A 27,281-nucleotide genomic window follows, 5' to 3' on the forward strand; every position below is an offset into this window, starting at 1 on the left:
TCTGTGCACTTGTAATGCTACTGTGACACAGTAATTTCCCTTGGGATCAATAAAGTATCTATTTATCTATCAATGACTGTTTTTTATTCAGAATCTTAAAGAATGTAAAGGATCTGTCCTTTGATCTTTATTTCTCATATATGTTCCACAGTAAAAAGGAAGTAAAAACATATTGAGGTTTAATATTTACACTGTTAACATAAAATACATTCTCATAATCATTATCATCTCTTTCAACATCTGCATCTGCATCTTAGTTGTCAGGCTGCTTTCAGATATTGAGCTGAATGAGACCTAAGTTAAGCTTTGAGAAATGATACAAAGTGTGCAGAGATATGAATGGCCTGAGATTTTCTAAAATATTGGCAGGAGGAAAGAGAAAAGGTTAATTGATGTAGCACACACAAAGTGCTGGAGGAACTCAGCAAGTCAGGCAGCATCTCTGGAGGGGAATAGGCAGTCCAGATTTGCAGAACCTCTTGTGTTAATAGGCATTAACGTTAACCTAGCTTGCATAGCAGGAAACAAATGGTGTTAAATCAGTCACCAGTTAATATGATTTAATTAACTTCAGGATACTATGTACAATTGGACTGATGTATTGAAACATCATGCTTACCAAGATATGTGGGGAAGTAATCCTTAACAGAAAATAAAATTATGTAGAATTCAAAATGGTGAGTGATCATATCTGATCAGTTTCTTGCTTGAACGGTTAAATAAAATTACATCTCATATTTGATGAATAAATAATTCTTCCATTTAGGATTTTGTATTATAACTTGCCGTATAATGAATTACATTGGATATAAGGCTACTCACTTTGATTTGAAGGAGATATGCTTATGATACCACCTTTTTTATGAAAACAAAATAAATAGAACAAATTATACTTACTTCTGTCATCTATTTGCTGTCCCACGTCTACTATGCCTCTGCATTGAAAAGTAGGAAACTGTGATGAGCTGGAATTTAAATTAATTTTAGAATGAAAAAATGTTTTGTGAAACTACATAATTAATTTTGAGCTACTGTATATTCAATTTACATACCCATCTGCTTCTCCATAGCTTCAAACATTTCATAATGCATTAATAAACTTGGAAGAAAATTCCATAAATCTCAGTAGAATTGAAGATATAAAGAAACAAATAAGGTAGGTACCCAGATGACTTGTGTTCTTTTCCTTAAGAATATTTCATTTCACTGTTGACTTCTCCTTCCACTACCTATCATTAACTGCAGGTGTGTTTATTAATATTTCTGAACATAATCAAATAAGCATGAAGCTTTTGAAACTAAGCAGAAAATTTAATTTCTTGATGGTCTCCTCTGTTTCTGGTCCTTCTCTGTTTTCAAGATTCAAGATTATTTATTGTCATTCTTCTGTACAGAAGTGTAAAGGAGAATGGATGCAGCATAAAGAAACACAATAAGCATAAAGATCACAATAAAAATACAAGAAATATAAACTGATTTGTATTATTGTATATACATAAAGTGATGTTTGGTACAGCAGTATCTGTACATAAAGTGATTCTGACAGAAAATGATAAAGTAGTGATGGTGGGGTAGGTTAGTGCTGGCCTTTTACGGGCACTTTTCTGTATATATGTCCTTGACAGCAGTTAAGCTGGTGCTGGTGATATGTTGAGCAGTTTTAACTACTCTTTGTAGAGCCCTTCTGTCCACCACGGTGTAGTTTCTGTACCATGCAGTGATGCAGCATATTAGGATGGCCTGAACTGGTATCATCTGGTATATTCATTTTCCCATTTCCTGTGCTTCACACATTGATGAATCTTAACTACATATCTCGAATTTTTGACCATTTCTTACTTTAGCTGAAATGGGAAAGTTTATGGAGGCCATGACTAAAAATTTCACAAAGCTTTACAGTACCAGCGATCTGGGTTCATTTCTTGCTGCTGTCTGTAAGGAGTTTGTATGTTCTCTTCGTGACCATGAGGGTTTCCTCCCACGGTCCAAAGACGTACAGTACTGGTTGGTAGGTTAATTGTCCCATGATTAGCCTCAGGTTAAGTCAGAGGTTGCAAGGAGGCTTGGCTCGAAGGGCAGGAAGAGCCTATTCCATGCTGTATCTCAACAAATAATTAAATAAATAATGTAGTAAAAATTAGTGGGAAGTTAGAGGATTGTGAAGCTTTTAAAAATGATGGCCTTACTTATGGTCTTACCTCTTGATTCTTCTAATATCCAAAAATCTGTTTGTTTTAATACTTAAATGGAATTGGTATTTTATTACAGCCCAAAGAATTAGAGATTTCCAAAGAGTAGCCACCTTTTAAGTTTTGAAATTGCTTATCAGCAATATTAAAATGGATAATCTGTTCATTGTCACAATGTTGTTTTTTGGGTGGGCACCTGTGTAGATTGGCTGCCATGTTTCCTGTTACAATAGGATCTACATTTCAAAAGTACTTCACGAACCAAAAAGCATTTTGAGATGTTCAGAAAATGATATACAATTCTTTACAGATATTTCTTTGTTTCTTCTTATAAAATCTTATTTTTTTGTTTGGGACCATCTTCAGTGATACACATTATTGAATTTACCCCTCCTTTTTGAATTTGCATTTGGAGTACTGAGTTATCTTGCAGCTTGGCTGATTTATCTGGATGAGATACAAGAACAAATCTGGTTGAATTGTCCAGCATCTCCAACCCAACTACTACTTGTTTGTTCCCAACTTATGCCTGTTTAAGAAATGAAGACATTTAGACAACATGATTTTCACTACTGTAGATTTAATTCATCTACTTGGATAAGAGAGAAAATTCTTAACCAATATAGGAAAAGGAAAGGTACGTCACATCCGGAGTTTCTCCGGTTAGTGGACGATTTCCCTCCATGCCTCTCTGATGACGTAGTGGGGAAGCACATACGAGGCAAGTTACAGCAGTGGTTTGCCATTGCCTTCTGCCGAGTGAGTTTCCAAAGAGATCACCAGCTTGTAACCCAGTACGGATGGAAAGCGTGCAGGGGAACCGTCTGGATTCGAACTCGGGATATTTCGTCCCGAAGTCCGGCACTGATGCCACTACGCCACCAGCCAGGTCAGCCAATATAGAAAAGTCATAAAAAGGCAAGGCATCTAAGAATGTACTAATAAATAAATGAGTAGAACAAACAGGATCTCGCAATACTTCAGGAATTTATGAGTCATAGGTTGGGCACTTATACTGTATGAGCTATTCATACCCTTTATGTATTTTAGGGAAACAAAAAGGCTTTTGGATGTGGAAAAGGAAAAAGATACTACCCTTCTTACAAACATGTTGACTGTTTGGAAACAAATAAAATCTTTAAGAAAATATAAAAAGTGCATCTGTACACCAATAAAGCTCCAAGTCAAAAAGTAAGCTAATTTTGATATGCTTATATTAATTTGTCTTTCCATTTTTTTCCATTATGAATAAATAAATTATTAATTGGAAGGCTGCTGAATTTACTGCATGCGATTATTTTAAAGAAACCAATTTACACTAATTATTGTATTGAATTATTTTGCTTTATTAGACTAAAATCAAACAACAAAAAGCAATATACATTGTTGTTTTCCTTGTTATAAATGTAAATTTTTAGTTTCTTGTTATGCTAATAAGTATTTGCAAAATTTATTCTTGGAAGCAATTTTGTTTTAGCCAGCTATTGTTGACAGAATCACAGTTGTTTTCTCTTCTGTCTGGTTTTTCCCACCACATTATCGAAGCTCCTCTCTTGGGATATTTTGAATATTACTTGCTCCTATCCTACTGTGAAGCTCTCCATCACTTATTTGCTGCTGCTGTTTTCAACCGTAACATTCCATCAACTTTGCCACTGAAATGTTCACCCTTTATCTTCATGTATCTGTTTGTTTACTATCTTCTTTCACTATCTCAATTTCTGAGAATAGCTAGCAAACAGTACATAGCATAAGTGAAATACTTCAACTTCTTTTCAGTGCTCTATTCCATTTTTGCCTTCTACCTTGCATCTATATCGAAAATGCCATATTCCACACCAACACTTCTGATGTATCTTCCATTTCTTCATATAGAATTCCCCTAAATTGTTGCTGGCAGGACTCTTTTTTTTTGTGCCCGTACTACTGCTATCAATGTTCCCATCTCACACAAAGTCATATCACTACACTCCATCAGGCTTCAACATTGATATAGTCACCCCAAGAACACAAAATTGGAGGAACAACACCTGATATTCAGCCTTTGTTGTTTACACCCCAAGGTATGAAGAGTCAGTTTTCCATCTTACATCATCCTATTTAGTTCCCCTCTTCCATCTGGTTCCATCTGCGTATAATTCTACCTACACGTTTTCCTTGTGGTTCTCCTATACTCCACTTGTTTTCCTAAATGGTTCCATCTGACCATCATTCCTTCACTTCTCTCCTTCCTTACTTTTTCATATTCCGGCATCTGCAACACCTTATGTCTCCACTTATTACTTTTCAGCCTCACTGTCTGCTTCTACCTCCCTACCCACCACCAACCCCACTCCCAACCTTTCTCCATCTGCTACTTTTTTTCTCTCTTGTTTGTTTCTACTTATTATCCACCTGTTTTTGTCTCCCAACTTTACCCCTCACCCTCCCGATATGATCTGCCCATCATCTCCTTCATTACCTGGTTCTACCTTTCACCTGCTAGCCCCTTCCTCACCCTTCTCTCTCAGCTCTTTATACTGGCTAACTCCTCTCTACAATCTCAGTCCTGATGTAGGATATCATCCCGAAATGTCCACCATCCTTTTGCTACCACAGATGCTGCCTGACCCGCTGAGTTCCTCCAGCTGTTTGTAATTTTAGTTCTAGAACACTACATTAGCATTGTCTTGTACTTTCACTTCAAGAATTATGCCATCTCCAAACTAAGCCTACAGAGCCATTTAAAATGGCGACATTAATTATACCTGCAATTTAACCAAATTGCAGGTATAATTTTATAAATTAATTGCAACTATGCTCACAATGATAAATTTTAACAGAATAATTGCTTGAAATAAATGCTTGTAATGTTGAAAGAATTTCAGCATATTTTACAAAATATGCAAATATTTGCACTGTTGAACACTAACTGAAAGAAATAGTATTTCTTAGAATTCCCAATTATTTTTGTTAATGTGCATGATTTATGCAAATTAATGCATAACGCTTTGTAATACAAGAACAGTCCTGATTTAAAAATCATGTACATATCAAAAAGTTGAATTAAAATCACTTTGCTACAGTAAAGAATCCAGATGTAAAAAATTACATCTGCTGCTATTCAACATGAAACCATGACCCATGTCATCATCTTGCAACTGTTCATTCTTGTCCATTTTTCAGCCAAGTTCCTATTAATATAAGCAACACACACAAAATGCTGGAGGAACTCAGCAGGCCAGGCAGCTATGGAAAAGATTAAACAGTCAACGGTTTGGGCTGAGACCCTTCATTAGGACTGAAAAAAAAGATGAAAGTTAGAGTAAGAAGGGGAAGAAGAAGTACAAATTGGTAAGTGATAGGTGAAACCGGGAGAGGGGGAGGGATGAAGTAAAGAGATGGAAAATTGATTGGTGAAAGAGGTACAGGGCTGGAGAAGGGGTAATCTGATAGGAGATGACAGAAGGCCACGAAAGAAAGGGAAGGAGGAGGAGCACCACCAGAGGGAAGTGATGGGCATGTAAGGAGATAAGGTGAGAGAGGGAAATGGGAATTGGGGAATGGTGAAGAGGGGGGCAATTACCATAAGTTTGAGAAATCGATGTTTAATGCCACCAGGTTGGAGGCTACCCTGATGGAATATAAAGTGTTGCTCCTACAATCTGAGTGTGGTCTCATTGTGGCAGTAGAAGAGGCCATGGGCTGACATGTTGTAATGGGAATGGGAAGCAGAATTGAAATGGGTGGCCACCAGGAGATCCTGCTTTTTCTGCTGCCGTCCTGTTAATATAACTAAGTTTAAATTATCCTGTAAAAGAGCTGCCAGAGTCCCTCCAGGTCACTCTTCCCATATTAAAGATTTTAATGTTATTCTGTAAAAGTTTCTCACTCTGAATATAGCAGCAATTAATTCATAAATTTGTTAATGCTTTTAATAAAACTTTATTTTCTATTCATTTTGATAGCCTGCTAAAAGCTTATCAGTCCCAACTTACTTAATTTTATTGCTCTATTCTTTATCTTTCTATCAAAATTGTTTTATATTTGACTATTAGTCTCATTCATCTTTTCCTTTACTTTAACCACACAGTGTGAAGATGAATATGTAATCCCTTTGTTGACAGCTTTAATCCACATCTTCCTGCGCACCTTTACAAAATATGTTCAATCTGCCCCTGGCTCACAGAAATAGTCAACAAACTTCTTTTCCCGCATCATGTATTTAGCTATGTCATCATTTTCCCAATCTTCCAAGAATTGTCTTTTTTTCTATGTGTCTGGGGAAATAACTCTATGGTTGTCAATTGCAGTGTACATTGATTAACTTCCAAGCAGTCTTTCAGAACAATGAAATTCAATGTGTATCCTTCTTGACATTAAACTTTACAAGAATCTGTGTTTCTGAGTAATGAAATAAAAACACTTAATGTTTGCTGAAAACATTTTAAAATTCAACATATGGTGATTGAACGTTTTTGTTGCAAACAGATTGGCAGTGAATTACAAAGCACTTGGAAAGCAATGTGAAGTGGAGTACTTTGCAGAAGTTGTTGAACTAGAACAAAAGTTTGAAGAAGATTTCCAGAAAGATTTGGAAATGTACAATAAAAAATTGGAAATTTGGAAAAGCAAACAGGTATGTAAGTACACCCTAGAATTAATATTGATCACATACAATGTATGGCCAGCCATTGGTGTAGTGGCATCCGCACCAGACTTCACGGCAAATGGTCCCTGATTTGAATCGGGCTGGCTCTTTGCACGCCTTCCATCCATGCTGGGTTGAGCATCAAGCTAGCAACTCAGCCTCGTAAAAAGCAGTTAAATGCTAAAGAAACTGTGAGATTGCTGCCTGATGCACCACAAGGCGTGGAGAGGAAAAACAACACACAATATATATACATAAAAAAAATTAATAGTTTTATCTGTATTGTACTGTACTTGCATGTAACCAGTTCTTACTTAACAGTTTCCCCTAGCTTACAGAATTAATACTTTATACATTGTATACTAATGAAAATATGTTTCCACATGGCTGATATTCTGAATTAGGCATCGGAATTAACTTCTACTTTGGTTGAACTGGTCAATTCCTCAGATTAGGTGTCTACCTTAGCCTGCCAGTGCAATCATGCTTAATGTTAACTGAACCAAATATAAAGTAAAATAAGTTCAAATGTTCACATACATATTGGGATAAACTGGCATCCAATTATTGGCCAGGACTTTAATGAGTCTGCCCACTATCTTCCCTATTTTCAATGTTTCTGAATATGTTATTAATTTATGTTTGTTTATTTAGATTAATATTTATTTCAAGCTATTAAAAAGATTCAACCTCTTCCTTTAGCGGTATGAGATACCCAACTGCTTCAAGCAGGCTTCAATCATACCACTATCCAAGAAGAATATGGCAACTTACCTCAATCATCCAGCATAAATGCAAAATATTGACCTTGGAGTTTTAAAACAAATTGGACAATACCTTCCATATATGCCACATGCCTCAGATCTTCAAACGTAGATCTACATTCTAGCAGTGGTGCCACATCAAACAACAGAACATTACCCCATACGCACTGCTGAAACATGGAATATGGTCATGCTCGTTCTCCACAGTGAAAAGCCTTTAGCAGAATCAGCATGTCTACAAACCCACTGTTTTGCAGATCTTGAATTTTTATCATTGCATATTAGTTCATTGTCGTTATATTTAACCTTGGCATTCTCTCTTCCCTGCACTACTGAACTCCACCAAGTGAAGTTGGGAAATGATCATTTGAGCTTGTTCAGTAAATTTAGGATTTTTGCATTCATGTTTGTGTTCAAAATTATGATGGTGATTATATTAAGAAATGCTATATGCAAATGCTGATAAAACCCAGCAAGTATTGGGCAATTGGGTTTAGATTATTGCAATGGAAATTCCAATCCATTTTAGAAGCTAATTGAAAGCTTCACATAGGAAAACTAATTGCAACATATTCACATTATTTCTCTGTCCATTTTCAGCCGCCTTTAATTTGTCTTTATAATGGAAGCAGGACCACTGGGAGGCATGGAATGGGCTATTTCAGATCTGGCAATGTTTAACAAGATAAATTTAATTAAATATCTTGTTGGGAAAAAATCCCTTAGGCAGATCTATCCCTGATAGAATTTAGTATTCAGATTGACTCTAGAAATGTGGATCTTTATATCTTTACAGTAGCAAAACTATTACTGTTCTACTGCTATAATAAAATACAGGGAGAAATTAAAAGTTATCGTATCATTAAAGAATTATGCAAAATAAGGCCAGTAAGGACTGAGTTCCCAGGATCTAATAGTTTGCATCGTTGGATCCTAAGTGAAGGGATTGCAGAGACAGCTGATGCAGTAGTTGTAATCTTGGAATTGGAATTGGTTTATTCTTGTCACATGTACTGAGATACAGTGAATCGCTTATCTTGAATACAGTTCATACAGATCAAATTATTACACAGTGCATTGAGAAAGTACAAGATAAAACTGTAAAAGGATAAACTATTGGTGATGTGCATTCCCAGGAGCTTGAAGCTCTCAGTCCTCTCAATTCGGCAATGTTAATGTAGACAGGAGCAAGTGCACTGCCTTCCTTCCTGAAACCAATGACCAGCTCTTTTATTTTTCTGACATTGAGAGAAAGGTTGTTGTCATGACACCAATTTACTAAGCTCTTTTGTGGCCTTCTTATTTTGGCTTCTGCCCCTTTTCTTTCCGTCCTGATAAATTGACTATTTATTCTCCTCCACAGACAGTGCCTTACTTGCTGAGGTCTTCCAATATCTTGTGTGCTTTGCTCAAATTTTCCAGCATCTGCAGAATCTTGTGTCTATTGTTAGTAAGCTCTCTATCTCCTTCCGTACTCTGACTCATTGTTATTTGAAATATGACCCACTATGGAGGTATCATTTGCAAACATATAGATGGAGTTAATGTAGAATCACAAGTGTACAGGGAGTAAATCAGGGGGTTGCAGATGCAGCCCCATTGTGGAGCACCAATACTGAGAATAATGGTGGCAGAGGTTTTCTGCTTAATCTTGCTGCCTGTGATCTATTAGTTAGGAAGTCGAGGATCCAATTGCAGAGGGAAGTATTCACTCCTAGGTCTTGGAGTTTGGTTGGAATTATAGTATTGAAGTCAGAGCTGTAGTTAATAAACTGTAATCTTATTTAGGTATCCTTACTGTCCAGAGATGCTCTAGAGATGAGTATTAGGCCAGGAAAATAGCATCTGCTGTAAACCCGCTTTGGCAGTAGATGAATTGCAGTAAGTCAAGGTTGTCTAGTAGGCTGGAGCTAAGGCATTCCATAACCAACCACTCAAAGCACTTTGTGATTGTGAATACCAGAGTCACTGGCATTTGATCAAGGCACATTACCTATTTTTTTAGGTACCAACATGATAGTGGTTTTCTTAAAGAAGGTGGAAACATCAGACTGAAACAAGGGTAGGTTAAAATATATGCAAGTACCTCTAACCGCTGATCTGTACAGTATCTAAGGACGTGGTCGGGGACACTTTCAGTGCCACCTGACAGAGCAACAATAAAAGACATAGCAAAAAAAAAAAGAAACTTTCAGTGGGTTCATTCTCTGGTAGACTGATCTCATGTCAGCAATGGTGAGTGCTGTCAGGTAGATAGCAACCCTAACTCAATCCCCTTCTGTCCAAAATGAGCATAGAAAGCTCGTTTAACTCATTGGGAAGGGTTGTGCTGCTATCGGTGAAGCTACCCTACCTTTAGATTTTAAAAGATCCAGCAAAGAAAGTAAGACCAAGTTTAATGATGTCATTCCAATAACAGGGCAACCAAAACTGTACAGAATACTTCCAAGTGTCTTGTACATCAAAAATTTGAGAATCTTTGGAATTTCTTATTTGAAAGTTTAGAGGCTGAATCCTTGAATATATTCAAAACACTAATGGATAATTTTTTTTAATCAGCAAAGGAATCGAGAATTATAGAGGAAGGGCAGAAGGAGAAGTTGAGGAAAATGAGATCAACATGAGCATACTGAATTGGCGGAGCAAATGCAAGAAGCAGAATGGCCTGTTCCTCAGCCTTTGTGCTGTGGTCTTATGTTGAACTTCCTAATGATCATGTGTTACATCCCACATGTATTCTTGCACGAAACAGATATATTAGCCACATGTGCTCACACGTATGATTTAAGATACCATATCACATCGTTATAACTAGGAGTCACTTAGCTCTACTCAATTCTGTCCGCTTTGGTCAAACTGACCTCAGAATTTCACAATCTTATCATTTGATGGAAGTAAAATGTGTTGTTCTAAATAACTAGGGAATGGTCAGTCAAATTTTATCCAAAAATGAAGTGTTTCTCTTTGTGCAGATTGCATGATGGGGAAAAAGGCTGATGTACCAACCTTTTGCGCTTCCAGTGGCACAGCATTGTGGGTGCAATATCTGGAAGTTTGATTCTGTTTAGGCCAATACAAAAATTGAGAATAACAGTATTTACATTAGGAAACTTCAATATGAGTGCAAAAAAGCTGAAAATATTTAATTCACCCATTTTGGATAGTTTTATACTTATTGATGGTCTAATGATAAGTTCTCTACATGGACAGAAATAGTTCCCATTAAAAAATTCAGTTCTATCCTAGTGTTTCCCACCAAGAAGTGATTCTCAGTATAGGTTCTGGTTTTATATGTACTAGGTTCTGGTCTTATGTGTACTACATCTGCTTTTATTTGAAGACAGATTTGTGGCATTACACTTTTAACCTCCCATCGTTATGTTGTTCAGTGCTGTTGCTCCTTCTAATGTATTTGGTCACTGCTTAATATGTAATATGTTTTAATCATAAGACAACTAAACTTTATTTATAAACCTTATTTTTGAATGTTACCAGAAAGCCAAGGAAAGTAAAGCTACAGAAGAAGAATCATCCAATGAATACACTGATGATGATGATGTAGAAGAACCTCCAAAACTTTCTGTGCCACCTGATAGAGCAACAATAGAAGACATAGCAAAAAAAAGAATTGCATTAACTTGCAGTCAACAAAAGAAGCCTATTGTGATTCCTAAACTGTCACCAAATATGCCGATAACACCAGACTCAAATTGCTTTGAGTAAGATTTGTACTCTTAATAGGATGTTTACTTGAATATTAAAAAATTACAGTTTATTAAATAGGGTACTATGTTCCATGTAACCAGAAATTCTATTTTACAGGATAATTTTTTATGCACCCTGCAATAGAATTTCATCAAAAATTTTGCTACAGTATTTTGCGTATTTTCAATTATTCTCCTCCTTGGTCCTTATGATTTTCACTAGTATGGAGATTGCTGACTGCAAAAGTCATCCGCTGGACTGCTAATTCTTGCCTTTTGTTATGATCAGGTTCTCTATCACTCCCATGCTCAATGAGGTATGAGCTGCTGCAGTCTTTTGGGGTTTGAATCAATCTCAGTAGCCTCTAAATTTTGACATGTATGAACCTGTTTTATTAATGCAGTATGCTTTGCGTTGCTTACTTCCAGTGAACACAAATAATTTTACCTTTTGGGATGTGGACAAATGTTAAATTCAAATGAACACAGTTAAGTGTAGATTCAAATGTTGATTCCAGCTTTAAATCTCCAAACAGATTACTGGTGAATATATTATTTTCTTCAAAATTTTGGTTATCTTTTATCTTGTCTATTTCCCCTGTTTTTATTCAATTAAAATCTATTTATCCGAGCTTTGGCTTTATGGGGTATAGAATTTCATAGATTTTCTATATTTATTATTTTCCTGACTTCCCCGTTTTGATGCTGGCAGGAAGGTTGCCTTTCACTTGCAATGTGCAACGTGAAACAATGAAATGGAAGTTTAGTTATTTGCAGGCCTTGTATTAGTTAATCGTGGAGGTGGGACTGGTGGTGGAAAGTAATGGTGAATCCTTGCAAAATGGGGCAGCACCATAGTGTAGCCATTAGCACAACACTTTACAACACCAGCTGTAAGATTGAGCTTCATTTCCTGCTCCTGTCTGTGAGGAGTTTATACATTCTGTCTGTGACCTCTAGATTTCCTTTGGATGTTCTGATGTCATCCCTCATTCCAAAGATGTACGAGTTAGGGTTAGTAAATTGTGGGTATGCTATGTGGGCACCGGAAGCGTGATGACACTTGCGGGCTGCCCCCAAGACAACCTTGGACTGTGTTAGTTGTATTTGCAAATGGCACATTTCACTGTATGTTTTGATGTTTTGATGTACATGTGACAAATAAAGCTAATCTTAGATCTTATCTTAATCAGTAATGAGGACATCCTACACAGCAATGTATGCCTTAGTTGGATGAATCATACTTGCTTTTCAGAATCACTGAAAGATTCTGTCTCAGCATCTTGCTCCTCCAATATGTTTAAAACTCATTGAATCATAATGTTCTGCATAGTGCAACATGCTTAAAACTTTGTGGAGTTCCTAACTGATGCACAGTGAAAATACCTCCAGACTTGTCCACAATTAGAATACTTTAGGAAGTTATACTGTTTAGAAAATAGTGGAAAATGAAATGGATGAAAATTGTCAGAGGTCAACTCAACAAGTACAGTGGATTCCAGTTAATTGGGCCATTGGTTAATAGGGACTTATTTGGGACAACTTTTAAAGAACAAAAAATAATCAACAAAAGTGCCAGGATTCCCTTCATTTATTTGGGACACTACACCACTTAATTGGTACAGGACACTGTTGCCAAACAGCTTCTAACTAACATCAGACATTTGCACTTTTGTGGCCATTAAACACTATAACGTGCTTAGAGCGAACAGACTTTAAATAGCATTAGTTGTGTGTGCTTCTGTTCAAGAAGCAGTGATCTTTATCACTGATAGTTGGTAAGAAGTAAGCATTAAGACAATTCAGAAATGTTTTGCTTACTGCTGTTTCAAGCATTTAGGCTTGGAGATGACTGACACAGCTGGGAGTGAAAATGAAATGATTCCACTATTTCAATAAGCTAGGAAAATTTTGAAGGTTTCAGTAACCATCTTGAATTTTACAATGAAAATGAAGATTTAGATGACGAAGGCAGTCCATTACCTGCATGAGGTGCCTGTGCTGATTTTGCTCATTTACAGTCAATCAAAAGAACATAGCAGTGTAATTCCTCTGTTGATAACTATTAACTAACACAGATTTATAGTACTGTAGTAGTATTGATAGTTCTAATTTGTTCTGTATTTCATTTAAGTACTCAGTTAAATGATAGTTTGTCTTTTTTTAATACCTTTTTATTATTTGCAGAAACTTCGGCTAATTGGGACAGTTGCTTAACCAGGCTAAAATGTACTGGTCCCGATGTGTCTCAATTAACCGGAATCCACTATATTTTGCTCAGTATTCAAGCTGGGGAGTGTAACTAAGCTGTCAGAAATGCAACCTTAAATTAAACTGGATGTATATTTTTTAAATTATTGAATATATCATGGAATGATTTCAGGCTGCTTCAGCAACTTTAACCAACATGAGGGGCACTCTGACCATAAGCATTGTAATGTCCTAGGAGAGGCTTCAACCTTTCTTCAGCAAATGATTATGTGCTGACAGCTTTTATCTGAAAACCTAAACAACCTTTTGTTTAATACTCCCTTCCTGGACTATTTAGCACATATATAAAAGATCTTATCCATATAATTTTGGCAAAGCAATAGCATACATCACATTTCGACAAAATCGAGTGCATCATTCTATGAAGAACCAAATATCAAGGTTAAGCAACAGTTTTTTTTCCACTGCTATGGTGTTCTTGAACTGACCTGAAATGCTAATTCTATCTCAGAGTGTACTTTCCTCAACTTGAATAAATGTGTTATGTTTATTGTCAGTTAGGTATAATTTATGTTAATTAAGTTGACGTAATTTATGTTTGTATTGTACTGTGCTGCTGCCACATAAAGCTGATTTACATGGCATTATGTATTCCCATGACAATAAATGTAAGATTGAAATCTGAACTTGAAATTTGGCAGGCATCAGGTGCATTATGCTTTAAACCCAGATAGTCAATTAGGTTTGTATATTGTTATTTATTAACAACCAAAAAACTCAGGTTCAATTTCCTCCGCTGTCTGTAAGGAATTTGTACTTTCACCCTGTGGCCATATAGGTTTCTTCCAGGTGCTCCTGTTTCCTCCTACATTCCAAATATGTATGAATTAGCAAGTTGTGGATATGCCATGTTGGGTGCCAGAAGCATGGTGACATTATGGACTGCCCTGGCAAATACTCGGACTGTGTTGGTTGTTGACCAACAAGATTTGATGTTTCAACGTATATGTGTTAAATAAAGCTAACCTTGAATCTCTTTAAGATATTTAATCCGACAATATGTGGGTTATTACATGGTAATTTTCAATTCAAGGTAAAATAATTTACTTACAGGCTAGTTTAGACTATGATAGCTAGTAGTTAAGTTACAGGACTAATATGCAGCAATATAAACTGAAGATCTGGAGGTACATTTAAGTTTCACTGTGACAATTTATTTTAACTTGGTACATTAAATTCAAGCACTGAAATAAATGTGGAATTAAAAGTTCATTTTAATATTGATAACCATAAAACCACAGGACTGGTTTACAAATATCCTGCAGGGAAGAAAATTTGTTCTTGTGTTACTAATGGCTCTTTAATGGTTCACCTACTTAATCAACAAGGGCAATTCGGGATGGATAATAAAATTTGGACTTAACATGTTCCATTAATTAATACCAAATTATGTATTTAATTTTCAGATGAGATCATATTTTTCTTAATGTTACAAAATATTGCAGTAACAACGAAATTGTGTTCTTTTATCTCCTTTGTATCTAAATGGTGTTCTTGTATCTAACTTTAGGGGTGAACTACATAGAAGAATGGAAATACCAAACCATAAATTCTTCATTAGTATTTTCTATAATGACAAATATGTTTCACACACTGTTACTTCACAACTACAATCAGATTTTACTGTACAATTTGGACAAATATTCAGCATTCAGATTATTCACAAGCCTGAAAACATTAGATTGGAGGTAACTACTATTCAATATTATTATCCATTATCCATGAGTATTGTTATCTTTTTGAGCAGCAACTGTCTACTGCACAATGGAGACCAAGTAATGTGACTTGGGTTTTTTAAACAGCAGCCTGACATATATTTGCTGCTGTTGAGATGCTCGAGAGTGGAGAACCAATGAAATAGCATCTGCTGTAGACCTGTTGCAGTGGGTCTAAATCCTTGCTCAGGCAGCAGTTAGTTCTAGCCCTAACCAACCAGCTCTTGAAGTATTTCATTACAATAGGTGTGAGTGTTACAAGGTGTGAGCTGTTGAGTCAGTTCACTCTGTACTACTCGGGCACTGGTATGATTGCTGCCCTTTTGAAGCAGGTGGGAAACTTGGAATGCAGTAGTGAAAGTAGTGGAGTTCTAACATTTTTCTGTGATTCATTCTTTGGGGTTTTCTTCTGTTTCATGGGTGTCTGTGAAGAGTAAGAATTTCAGGTTGTATACTTTGTACATCCTCTGATATTAAATTGAACCATTGAACATATCCTTGAATACTCAAGCCAGATGGTCAGTTTAGGATTTCAGTACCCGACTAGGTCGAGGCCTGATGCCTTGCAAGGGTTCATCCCCTTGAAGGATGTTCTGACATTGGTACACCTGATAGGGCACTGAAAACCTGTGCCATCCAACTGGCAGGAGTGTTCAAGGACATCTTCAATCTTTCTCTGCTGCAGTTTGAGGTTTCCTCTTGCTTCAAAAAGGCATTAATCATACCAGTGCCAAAGAAGAACAGGATGAGCCACCTCAATACCTATCACCCATATGTACTCATACGAAGTGCTTTGATGTGCTTTGAGAGATTGGTCATGACCAAAATTAACCTCACACCTAAGCAAGGATTGAACCTGCTGCAATTTGCCTACTGTCACGAAAGACCTACAGCAGATGTAATCTCATTGGTTCTCCACCTGGTGCTGGACCACCTGGAGACCAGCAATACCTTCGTCAGGATGTTGTTTATTGATGCTATCATACCACCTGTACTAAATGTCTATGGATGTGCCATGGAGAGCATTCTAACTGGTTGGCATAGAGAGGGCTCTGCACAGTATCAGAGAAATCTGCAAAGGGTTGCAAACTGAGCCAGCCCCATAATGGACACTAGCCTCTGCAACATCAAAGACATCTTCAAAAGGCACTGCTTCAAAAAGGCGGGATCTATCATTAAGTGCCCTGCCCCCCCTTCACCCAGGACATGACTTCTTCTTGTTGCTACTATCAGGGATGATAGGAGTCTGAAGACACACACTCAATGTTTTAGGAACAGCTTCTTTCCCTCCACCATCAAATTTCTGAGTGAATGATGAACTAGACCCTGAACACTACCTCACTATTTTTGCTCCCCATTTGCACTACTTATTTAATTTAAATTTAAAGTATGAATTGTTACTGTGATTTATAGCTTTTTATGTATTGCAATGTACTGCTGGTGCAAAACAACAGATTTCATGACATATGGCAGTGATACTAAACCTGATTTTGATTCTGGTTCTGAATGTAGAATTTGTGGGTATTATGGTATCTAGTTTGCAAATTTTGTTATTACCAATTTTTTATACGTACAGCTGTATTTTGGATGTACCTTATGGAATAGTGCAAGAACTTGACTAGAAATTCATCCTTCTCTCACTCCGCTTTAATCACAGGCATTAAATATGCAATTTAGTAGCCCATACTAAATTCTCTTTCTCATTCAGTGTACCATATGCATATATTATCTAATCATAGGATCAAGGCCAAATTTCTACCCTTATATAGCCATGCTATTTTGAATATATCACCATCAATTTTTTTCAGCAACTGTGTAAACTAATCTGAGACTGATGTATTGCTTACATAGTGGATAGTGTCAAGGGATTTTGATGATTAATAAAAGTGAAGAGCATACCATGTGACAATTACGTCTTTCTATTTTGTAGATTTATGAATTAGTAAACACAAAGGTGAACATGTTGGCAAAACTATACATACCTATTCCTGAAGTAACCATGACTACCAATACGGCTGTTTTGGAAGAGATAGAATTCAGTAGTGATGAAATAGTTCTAACTCACCATGAAGGAGTTGGAAGCAGTAAGTAAAATAGCAAAAATTGAAATATCACTGATGTAAATTCATAAATGCTTCCATTATGAAATACAGAGCAAAGAATTTGATAATTAATTTCTTCTAATATTTCATTTAACTTTTATTACTTGGCATTATATTTGAGCCCAGACTGTGATGTAGCCTCAGAATTTTAACTAGCAAAATGAAAAACATATTCATGAAAGCTGCTGTCACAAATCTGCTTAAAGTAACTGCACTTCTTCTTTTGGTAAAGAAACAAAAATAAGATTATTTTTAATGACCACCAGAAATCTGAACTTATAAATTGAATCTACATGTTGCATATTACTGATTTCCATGGCTAATTTGACTATACCTCTTCCCACCCTATCATCTGTAAAAATACTATTCCTTTATATCAGTTCCTTCATCTCCACCACATCTGTTCCCAGGATGAGGCTTTCCTTTCCAGGACATCAGAGATGACTCCTGCAAAGATTGGGGTTTCCCTTCCTCCATCATTGGTGTTGCCCACACTCGCATCTCCTCTATTTCCTGGACATCTGTACTCACTCGATCCTCCCGCTTGCCTTAGCAGGGATAGAGTTCTAATTGTCCTCCACTTCATTAGCCTCCACATCCAATACATCATTCTCCCAAACTTCCAGCATCTTCAACAGGATCCTACCACCAAACACATCGTTACGTAACCCCCTCCTCCCAACTCCCCATAGGGGTTGCTCCCTCTGTGATTCCCTCGTCCATTCATTTCTCCCCACCAATCTCCTTCCTTGCACATATCCCTTCAAATTACAGAAATGCTACATCTGCCCACTCACCTCCTCTCTCACCTCCATTCAGGGCTAAAACAGTCTTTTCGGGTGAGGTAACACTTCACCTGTGAATCTTTTGGGGTTGTCTACTGTATCCGGTGCTCCCGATGTGGTCTCCTCTATAATGACTCAATGTAAATTGGGAGACAGCTTTGTAGAGAACCTTCAGTCCATCCACAAAATGTGGAATTTCCCGGCGACCAACTATTCTAATTTCTATCCACATTCCCTTTCCCACACGTTGGTCCATGGCTTCCTCTTCTGCCATGATGAGGCCACTCTCAGGTTGAAGGAGTAACACCTCATATTCTGTTTAGGTGGCCTACAACCTTACAGCATGACATTGATTTCTCCTTCTGGTAATTTTTCCTCTACACCTTTTCCTTTCTATTCATCACTACGGCCCCTCATTTCCTCTCACCTGACTATCACTTCCCCCAGGTGCTTTTTCTCCTTCCCTTTCTCTATTGGCCCACTCTCCTCTAACTATCAGATTCCTTCTCCAGCCCTTTCCCTTTTTCTAATTACCGCCTTCCAGCTTCTTATTTCACCCCCCCAACTGCAATCACCTGTTTTCCCCTATCACCTTCTAGTTTGTCCTCCTTCTCCTCCCCTTACTTTCCTTGCCAGTCCTGATGAAGGGGCTTCCTACCCCTACCTTTCCAGTCCTGGTAAAGGGTCTTGGCTCTAAATATCGACTGTTTATTCATTTCCATAAATGCTGCCTGGCGTGCATTTTGTGTGTGTGCATGTTGTTGCATATTTCGCCTTTCACAGGCCATTACGCGTGTTCCCATATATGTTGTAGGCAGAATGATTTAATCTTTGTAAATGTATCTCTTCCTGCTTCTTTTCTACAAACAAAACAATACATAACAAAAAGTTGATGTTCAGAATCTACGCGGTCCTGTCCTTCAGATATGAGATAGAATCAAGGAATCATCCAATTGTTACAGCCTCTAAGGAAACCATGCCATTCATTGAGCCAATGCCGGTAGTCTGCAAAAGTTGATTCCATTCCTCTGCTCTTTTCCTGTAGCTCCCTCAAATATCTATACAATTCTGTTTTGAAGGTGATGACTAAATCTCCTACTACCTGTCAGGCATCAAATTCTAGATTATGACTACACATTGTGTAAAACGGTTCTTTTCTAATTTTCTCACCCAATTACTTAATATCTTTCTTCTGGTCCTTAAACCTTCCATCATATGAGTGTTCTTATTTTATTTTGTCTAGTGGGATGGGATTTGTATATTGTGGTAAAAAAATAGAACAGAGGGAGACTTACTGACTTCACAGGGCTTTGGAACTTTCACTACTGCTTCCTAAATACTCTCATCTCATTAGCATTTAGATTGATTTACATTAGGTGTGATTTATCAGCTGAATGCCAAAGACAACTATCCCATAGTTACACCAGAGAATTTCCTTCACACAGTGATGCCTTATCAACTATTGGAGTTACTGCAGAGATGCCGTAGTTAGACTTGGGAGAATAACTAAAACTTTTACTTGAACTTTTACTTATAGATGTGATATTTGAGAGTTAGATAATCAGATGCAGGATAGTACGTAATGTATACAGCACAAGTTGGCAGGAATAATCAGAGATGGATAAAAAGAAAGAAATAGCATCTTATTAAAGGATATTCACTTCTGAATGTCTTCCACTTAACAAACACCCCTTTGCCCGAAAACAACCTATCCCAATCCACACCTCCCAGATATCTTTTGCTGCCTTCAAAATTGGCCCTTCCCCAATTTAGAATCTCAACCCAAGACTAGTCCTATCCTTCTCCATAATTATTTTGAAACTAATGGAATTAAAATCACTAGATCCAAAGAGTTGCCCTACACATACTTACTGTATGTCACCAGCCCTATGTCGTTCCCTAAGAGGAGATCCAATATTGTGCCCTCTCTAGTTGAGACCTCTACATATTGATTAAGGAAACTTTCCAGAATACACTTGTCAAACTCTATCTCATCCAGCCCTTTTATATTATGGGAGTCTGAGGAATATGCAGAAAGTTAAAATTACATTCCATCATAATGTTATTTTTCTTGCAAATGTCTGCTATCTTTCTATAAGTGTCCTCCTCTAAATCGCACTGACTTTTCAGAGGTCTATAATATACACCCTGTTAGTGTGAGTTTTTTGGGTAGATGATTCGTTTACACTTAAGTGACTTTGGCCACCAGACTTCTAATTGACAAAGTACTGTGGATTGAGTCCACAACAATGCGCTTCCTAAAAAGATGTGAATACCAGATGCTTCTGGCACCGTAGTTTGACCATATGCTGTAGTTTCGAAGACAGTATTATCCATACTTTATAAATATTAATTGTCTTCTATGTTAACACGTAAAATGCCAAATAAATATATTGTGGATTTAACTTGCATTCCTAAAGACCGGATACCAACCCAGACATGTTGACGTCAGAAGGAAAGGATGAAGTCAGAAGGTGTGATGTTTGTATGTAGCTTCAAAAGGAAGCATTGTCTACGCATTGTCTATAACTTTTTAAGTAGCAATTGCCTTTGTGTTTAGCATATAAATTTTGAGCCCACATTGGGCTAGCAGACCTTTCTACCGAAAGCGTCTTTGTCCGTATAATGCCTGCTGTACCTTGTTGTGTCGAATAAAGAAGCTGCTTTGTATCTACTAGTAACTCTCTCTGACCGATGATTTCATCCACGCTACAACACGCCCATTAAAGTGGTCATCCCTTTCTTATTCCTCTATTCTATCCATGTTGCCTCAAAAAAGGAACTTTCCTGTGTATCTTCTCTGAGCTCTACCTCGACATTTTCCCTGATGGGTAATGCCTCCTCACCCCTTTAATACCTCCCTTTCTATCATGTCTAAAATCATGGAAATCCTGAACATTGAGCTGCAAGTATTGCTTCTCACGCAACAAAATATTACTAATGGCTGCAACGTCATAATGCTTATCAATTCTCTAAGTTCATATACCTTGCCTACAGTATGTCTTGCATTGAAAGATACACAACTTAGAATATTAGCTCTGCCATGCTCAGCATTTCATCTTCTGTTTTAACATGCACTTTCACCACAACCACTCCACTTGGTTTCCATCTCCTGCAACTCTAGTTTAAACCCCCCAAGAATGTGCTAGCAAGCCTTTCTACAAAGATATTAGTCACTCTTCACTTCAGGTGCAAACTGTCCCATTTGTACAGATCCCACCTTCCCTGGAAGAGAACTCAATGATCCAAATGTCTGAAGCTCTCCCTCTTGCACCATTTCCTTAGTGAGATATTTAACTGCATCATCTTCCTACTTTGACCTCACTAGTATCCTGAAAGTAATCCTGAAAGAACTATCCTATCCTTTAATTTAACACCCAAACTCATCATCCTTCCTACTAATGTTATTGATACCAATCTAGACAACAGCCTCTGGCTGCTCAAACTTGGAATCAGAATCAGGGTTAATATCACCAGCATATGTTGTGAAATTTGTTGTTACATGGCAGCAGTACATTGACTGAAAGGGTGAAGAAGAGATTTTAGATCATTCTTGCAATCCCTTAAATATTTCTGGAGAATTGTAATTCCAGAAGAAAATCCCATTGATGGACAACAGCAATATACTTCAGTGCAATGATTACATTTGTTTCAATAAGTCTCTCCCTTCTCTTCATTGATCATTTCATTTAATACCACGGATAAGTGACATATGTTAAATTACATGACAATTAAGATTAATGTGGGCATCAGACTCTTCTTTCTTCAACTAAATGAGTTTAACTTCAGTGGACTCTTGTCAAAAACAAAAGAAACTGAACTCCAGTCCAATTACAGTAAAAACAAAGTTGCACAAATTTTAAAAGTGGAATTCCTTGGCTACAATTCCTCTGACGTGCAGAATCAACAGAGCAAGAAAGCTCAAGAGGGGATCGTACAGTGTGGTCAAGTGAAATAGGAATTAATATGGGAGGTGAGGGGAGTAATGAATTAAAAGTATTATATATGAATGCATGGAGTATAAGAAATAAAGTAGATGAGCTTGAGGCACAGATGGAAATTGGTAAGTATGATGTTGTGGGAATAACAGAGACATGGCGTCAAGTGGACAGGGCCTGGGAAATGAGTATTCAAGGGTATACGTCCTATCGAAAGGACAGACTGATGGGCAGAGTGGGTGGGGTGGTTCTGTTGGTGAGGAATGATATTCAGTCCCTTGCGAGAGGGGACATAGAATCAGGAGACATAGAGTCAGTATGGATAGAACTGAGAAATTCTAAGGGTAGAAAGACCCTAATGGGAGTTATCTACAGGCCCCCAAACAGTAGTCTGGATGTAGGGTGTAAATTGAATCAAGAGTTAAAATTGGCATGTTGCAAAGGTAATGCAACAGTTGTTATGGGGGATTTCAACATGCAGGTAGACTGGAGGAATCAGGTTGGTACTGGACCCCAAGAAAGGGAGTTTGTGGAGTCCCTCCGAGATGGATTCTTAGAACAGCTTGGACTGGAGCCTACCAGAGAGAACGCAATTCTAGATTTAGTGTTGTGCAATGAACCGGATTTGATAAGGGACCTCGAGGTAAAGGAGCCATTAGGAGGTAGTGACAATAATATGATAAGTTTTAATCTACAATTTGAGAGGGAGAAGGGAAACTTGGAAGTGTCAGTATTACGGTTGAACAAAGGGAACTATGGTGCTATGATGGAGGAGCTGGCCAAAGTTCAATGGAACAATACCCTAGCAGGGATGACAGCGGAACAGCAATGGCAAGTGTTTCTGGGAATAATGCAGAAGGTGCAGGATCAGTTCGTTCCAAAGAGGAAGAAAGATCCTATGGGGAGTAAGGGGAGGCCGTGGCTGACAAGGGAAGTAATGGACAGTATAAAAATAAAAGAGAAGTATAACATGGCAAAGACGAGTGGGGAAAAATGAGGTAAGAAGGTAAACTAGCCAAGAATATAAAGGAGGATAGTAAAAGCTTCTTTAGGTATGTGAAAAGGAAAAAAATAGTTAAGACCCAAATTGGGCCCTTGAAGACAGAAACGGGTGAATTTATTATGGGGAACAAGGAAATGGCAGACGAGTTGAACAGGTACTTTGGATCTGTCTTCACTAGGGAAGACACAAACAATCTCCCAGATATAATAGTGGCCAAAGAGCCTAGGGTAATGGATGAACTGAAGGAAATTTATATTAGGCAGGAAATGGTGTTGGATAGACTGTTGGGTCTGAAGGCTGATAAGTCCCTGGGACCTGATGGTCTACATCCCAGGATACTTAAGGAGGTGGCTTTAGAAATCATGGATGCATTGGTAATCATTTTCCAATGTTCTATAGATTCAGGATCAGTTCCTGTGGATTGGAGGGTGGTTAATGTTGTATCTCGCTTCAAGAAGGGAGGAAGAGAGAAAACAGGGAATTATAGACCAGTTAGCCTGACGTCAGTGGTGGGAAAGATGCTGGAGTCAATTATAAAAGATGAAATTACGACACATCTGGATAGCAGAAACAGGATCAGTCCGAGTCAACATGGATTTACGAAGGGGAAATTGTGCTTGACTAATCTTCTGGAATTTTTTGAGGATGTAACTATGTAAATGGACAAGGGAGAGCCAGTGGATGTAGTGTACCTGGACTTTCAGAAAGCCTTTGATAAAGTCCCACATAGGAGATTAGTGGGAAAATTAGGGCACATGGTATTGGGGGCAGAGTACTGACATGGATTGAAAATTGGCTGGCTGACAGAAAACAAAGAATAGCGATTAATGGGTCCCTTTCAGAATGGCAGGCAGTGACCCAGTGGGGTACCGCAGGGTTCAGTGCTGGGACCGCAGCTGTTTACAATATATATTAATGATTTGGATGAGGGAATTAAAAGTAACATTGGCAAATTTGCCGATGACACAAAGCTGGGTGGCAGTGTGAAATGTGAGGAGGATGTTATGAGAATGCAGGGTGACTTGGACAGGCTGGGTGAGTGGGCAGATGCATGGCAGATGCAGTTTAATGTGGATAAATGTGAGGTTATCCACTTTGGTGGTAAGAACAGGAAGGCAGATTGTTATCTAAATGGAGTCAAGTTAGGAAAAGGGGAAGTACAACGAGATCTTGGTGTTCTTGTACATCAGTCACTGAAAGCAAGCATGCAAGTACAGCAGGCTGTGAAGAAAGCTAATGGCATGCTGGCCTTCATAACAAAGGGGAATTGAATACAAGAGCAAAGAGGTCCTTCTGCAGCTGTACAGGACGCTGGTGAGACCACACCTGGAGTACTGTGTGCAGTTTTAGTCTCCAAGTTTGAGGAGGGACATTCTCGCTATTGAGGGAGTGCAGTGTAGGTTCACAAGGTTAATTCCCAGGATGGTGGGACTGTCATATGTCGAAAGATTGGAGTGACTGGGCTTATATACTCTGAAATTTAGAAGGCTGCGAGGGGATCTTATTGAAACATATAAGATTATTAAGGGATTGGACACGCTGGAGGCAGGAAGCATGTTCCCACTGATGGGTGAGTCCAGAACCAGAGGCCACAGTTTAAGAATAAGGGGTAGGCCATTTAGAATGGAGTTGAGGAAAAACTTTTTCACCCAGAGAGTGGTGGATGTATGGAATGCTCTGCCCCAGAAGGCTGTGGAGGCCAAGTCTCTGGATGCTTTCAAGAAAGAGGGGGATAGAGCTCTTAAAGATAGTGGAATCAAAGGTTATGGGGATAAGGCAGGAACTGGATGCTGACTGTGGATGATCAGCCATGATCACAGTGAATGGCGGTGCTGGCTCGAAGGGCCGAATGACCTACTCCTGCACCTATTGTCTATTGTGTGGCAAGAGTAAAGGAAACACAAAAAAGTGCAATGTTAGAGAGAGAAAATGGACACTACCAGGAGACCCTTTATAACAAGGGTATCAAGTCAGCAGCTCTCCTAACTGTGCCATATTGAAAAGTATTGTTTGTAAAACCTCAAAAAATTGATAATGTTGAATGTAACAATCATTTAAGAGTTTTTTTCCCCCTTAAGGCTCTCAAAGTGACACTGTGCACATATTTCTTCATTTGTGCAGTTTTTCAGGCTGGTGTCTGAAAATATGGTGACATATTCTGATTTACAACATGCATTTGTTTTTGGAAGGTCATTGATGCTCTTTATATAAAAAGATTTGAATTCATCTCTTACTTGCATTGAGATTTGAGTATTTGGTATGTGTATTGAGATTTGCCAGATTTCAAGGAAACACAGCTCAAAAATAGAAAAACACAAAAGCAGGAAAATCTACAGATGCTGGACTGCTTATTCTTTTCCTGGCCTGCTGAGTTCCTCCAGCGTTTTGTGTGTTACAAAAATAGGCACATTACCTCTTATTCTTACATTCACAATATTATCTTTTTCTATCAATTTTGTTCCTTCAGATCTGCTTTTTCTTAAATTATATGTATGGGATCAAGCATGGCCAAAGGAGTTAAACTTGTGACATTTCCTTCTAGGCAAAGAGAAGTTCTCACGTGGATTATGATGCTGGAATACTTTCCCTGCATATGTTGAAGGCATTTCAAGATGTGATTCCTGAGGAATAATCAATGCAAAGTTATTATCATAAATCTGATATACTGAAGTCAATAAGTTTAATATTTTGCTCAATCTAACAATTGACTTATTTTCTGTGTATAGATACTCCATTTGTTTTAGATGGAAGGAGACCTGAGGAGTGTTTGTTACTGACATCTGGAAAATTACGGTATGCGGTATCATGGGGAGTAGATGAAAATGGCACTGCCCTTGCACCCCCCGCCCCAAAGCCAAAAACCTATAAAGAAAGGTAAGGGGACATGGGCCATAATTATTTTAATTTAAATGAAGAGCAATATTTAAAAATTAAAAACATTTTTGCAAGATTTTTGACTCTGTATCACTGAATTAGTTTCCAATTCTTTTTCACGGTTTTCCTGTATTACTATCCTTTGATAGATCCATCCTTGGTTTCAATCTAATTAATGCTCTATCCATTTCATGTTTGACAATTCCTAAATAGTGGCTCAAAGTCCTTTTTGAGAATTATCTTCTGCAATTAATTTACTTGACTAATAATTACCTATAAAGGAAATTGTATTGTGATAATAATGGAATAGTGGATAAGTATCAGAAATGAGGGAAAAAGAATGACTAAATTAGGCAAGCAGAACTCTTGCAGGCTTAAATCAATATCAGTAAATTTGTATTCTATTCTCTCCTATCAGATTCCCTCTCTAGTCCTTTTCCTCTTTCACCAATCAACTTCCCAGTTCTTTACTTTACCCCTCCCCTCTCCCAGTTTCACCTATCACCTTGTACTTCTTCCTTCCCTCTTCCTACCTTCTTATTCTGACTTCTCATCTTTTTTTCCGGCCTTGATGAAGGGTCTCGGCCTGAAACATCAATTGTTTTTTCCTCTTTCCATAGATGCTGCCTGACCTGCTGAGTTCCTCCAGCATTTTGTGTGTGAAGGCTCAGTTTATTTGGCAGCTTTCTCAGCTAAATACTGGAGAAAGTTCACAGGAGGGGTGACATGCAAAAATTGATTTAGAACCGGAAAATGAGAGATTGAAAACAAAATTAAGATGCCAAACATCTGAATTAAAACAGAAAGTTACTGAGCACAGTCAACAGGTCAGGCAACATCTGAAGAGAGATAAACAGTTAACGTTCCAGATTTCATCAGTGACTAAAAGATAGAAGTCAAATATCCCTTCTGTCCAAGACCTCTTTCAGAGTCGATGCCTCCAGAAGACATGGTACATCATTAAGGACCCCTCACACCCTCTCCATGAACTGTTCTTCTGCCATCAGGCAAACGTTACAGGAGCATCAAAACTAAAACCACAAGACTATTTTACAGCTTCCTCCCACAGGCAGTCAGACTGCTAAATAGCTGCTCCACCTGACTCTGCTTGTTGTTTTTGTATTGTGTTTTACTATTTATTGTTATGTTTATTATTTAGTGTTGCGTTTGTTATGTCATGATTGCACTGCCCCGAGAAACGCTGTCTCATTCTGCCCTGCAGAGCTGATGTATGGTTAGAATGACAATAAAGTTTTTTGAATCTTTTGTATCTTTGAATCTTGAAGAGAGGAGAGAGACTTGGGGA

General features: G+C 37.8%; 1 protein-coding gene across 1 annotated transcript in view; it reads left to right on the forward strand.

Annotated features, from left to right (window-relative positions):
• The window catches only part of LOC140185861 (coiled-coil and C2 domain-containing protein 2A-like), a 124,197-nt gene that overhangs the window by 37,425 nt on the left and 59,491 nt on the right, over window positions 1–27,281 (forward strand). Inside the window, exons 6-12 of the mRNA XM_072239658.1 lie at window positions 1,071–1,156; window positions 3,240–3,380; window positions 6,660–6,807; window positions 11,079–11,302; window positions 15,069–15,246; window positions 17,204–17,357; window positions 25,828–25,975. Coding sequence (XP_072095759.1) covers window positions 1,071–1,156; window positions 3,240–3,380; window positions 6,660–6,807; window positions 11,079–11,302; window positions 15,069–15,246; window positions 17,204–17,357; window positions 25,828–25,975 — 1,079 coding nt within the window. The remainder of the gene's footprint in view (window positions 1–1,070; window positions 1,157–3,239; window positions 3,381–6,659; window positions 6,808–11,078; window positions 11,303–15,068; window positions 15,247–17,203; window positions 17,358–25,827; window positions 25,976–27,281) is intronic.

Source organism: Mobula birostris, chromosome 21, assembly GCF_030028105.1.
Source record: "Mobula birostris isolate sMobBir1 chromosome 21, sMobBir1.hap1, whole genome shotgun sequence".
Lineage (NCBI taxonomy): Eukaryota > Metazoa > Chordata > Chondrichthyes > Myliobatiformes > Myliobatidae > Mobula > Mobula birostris.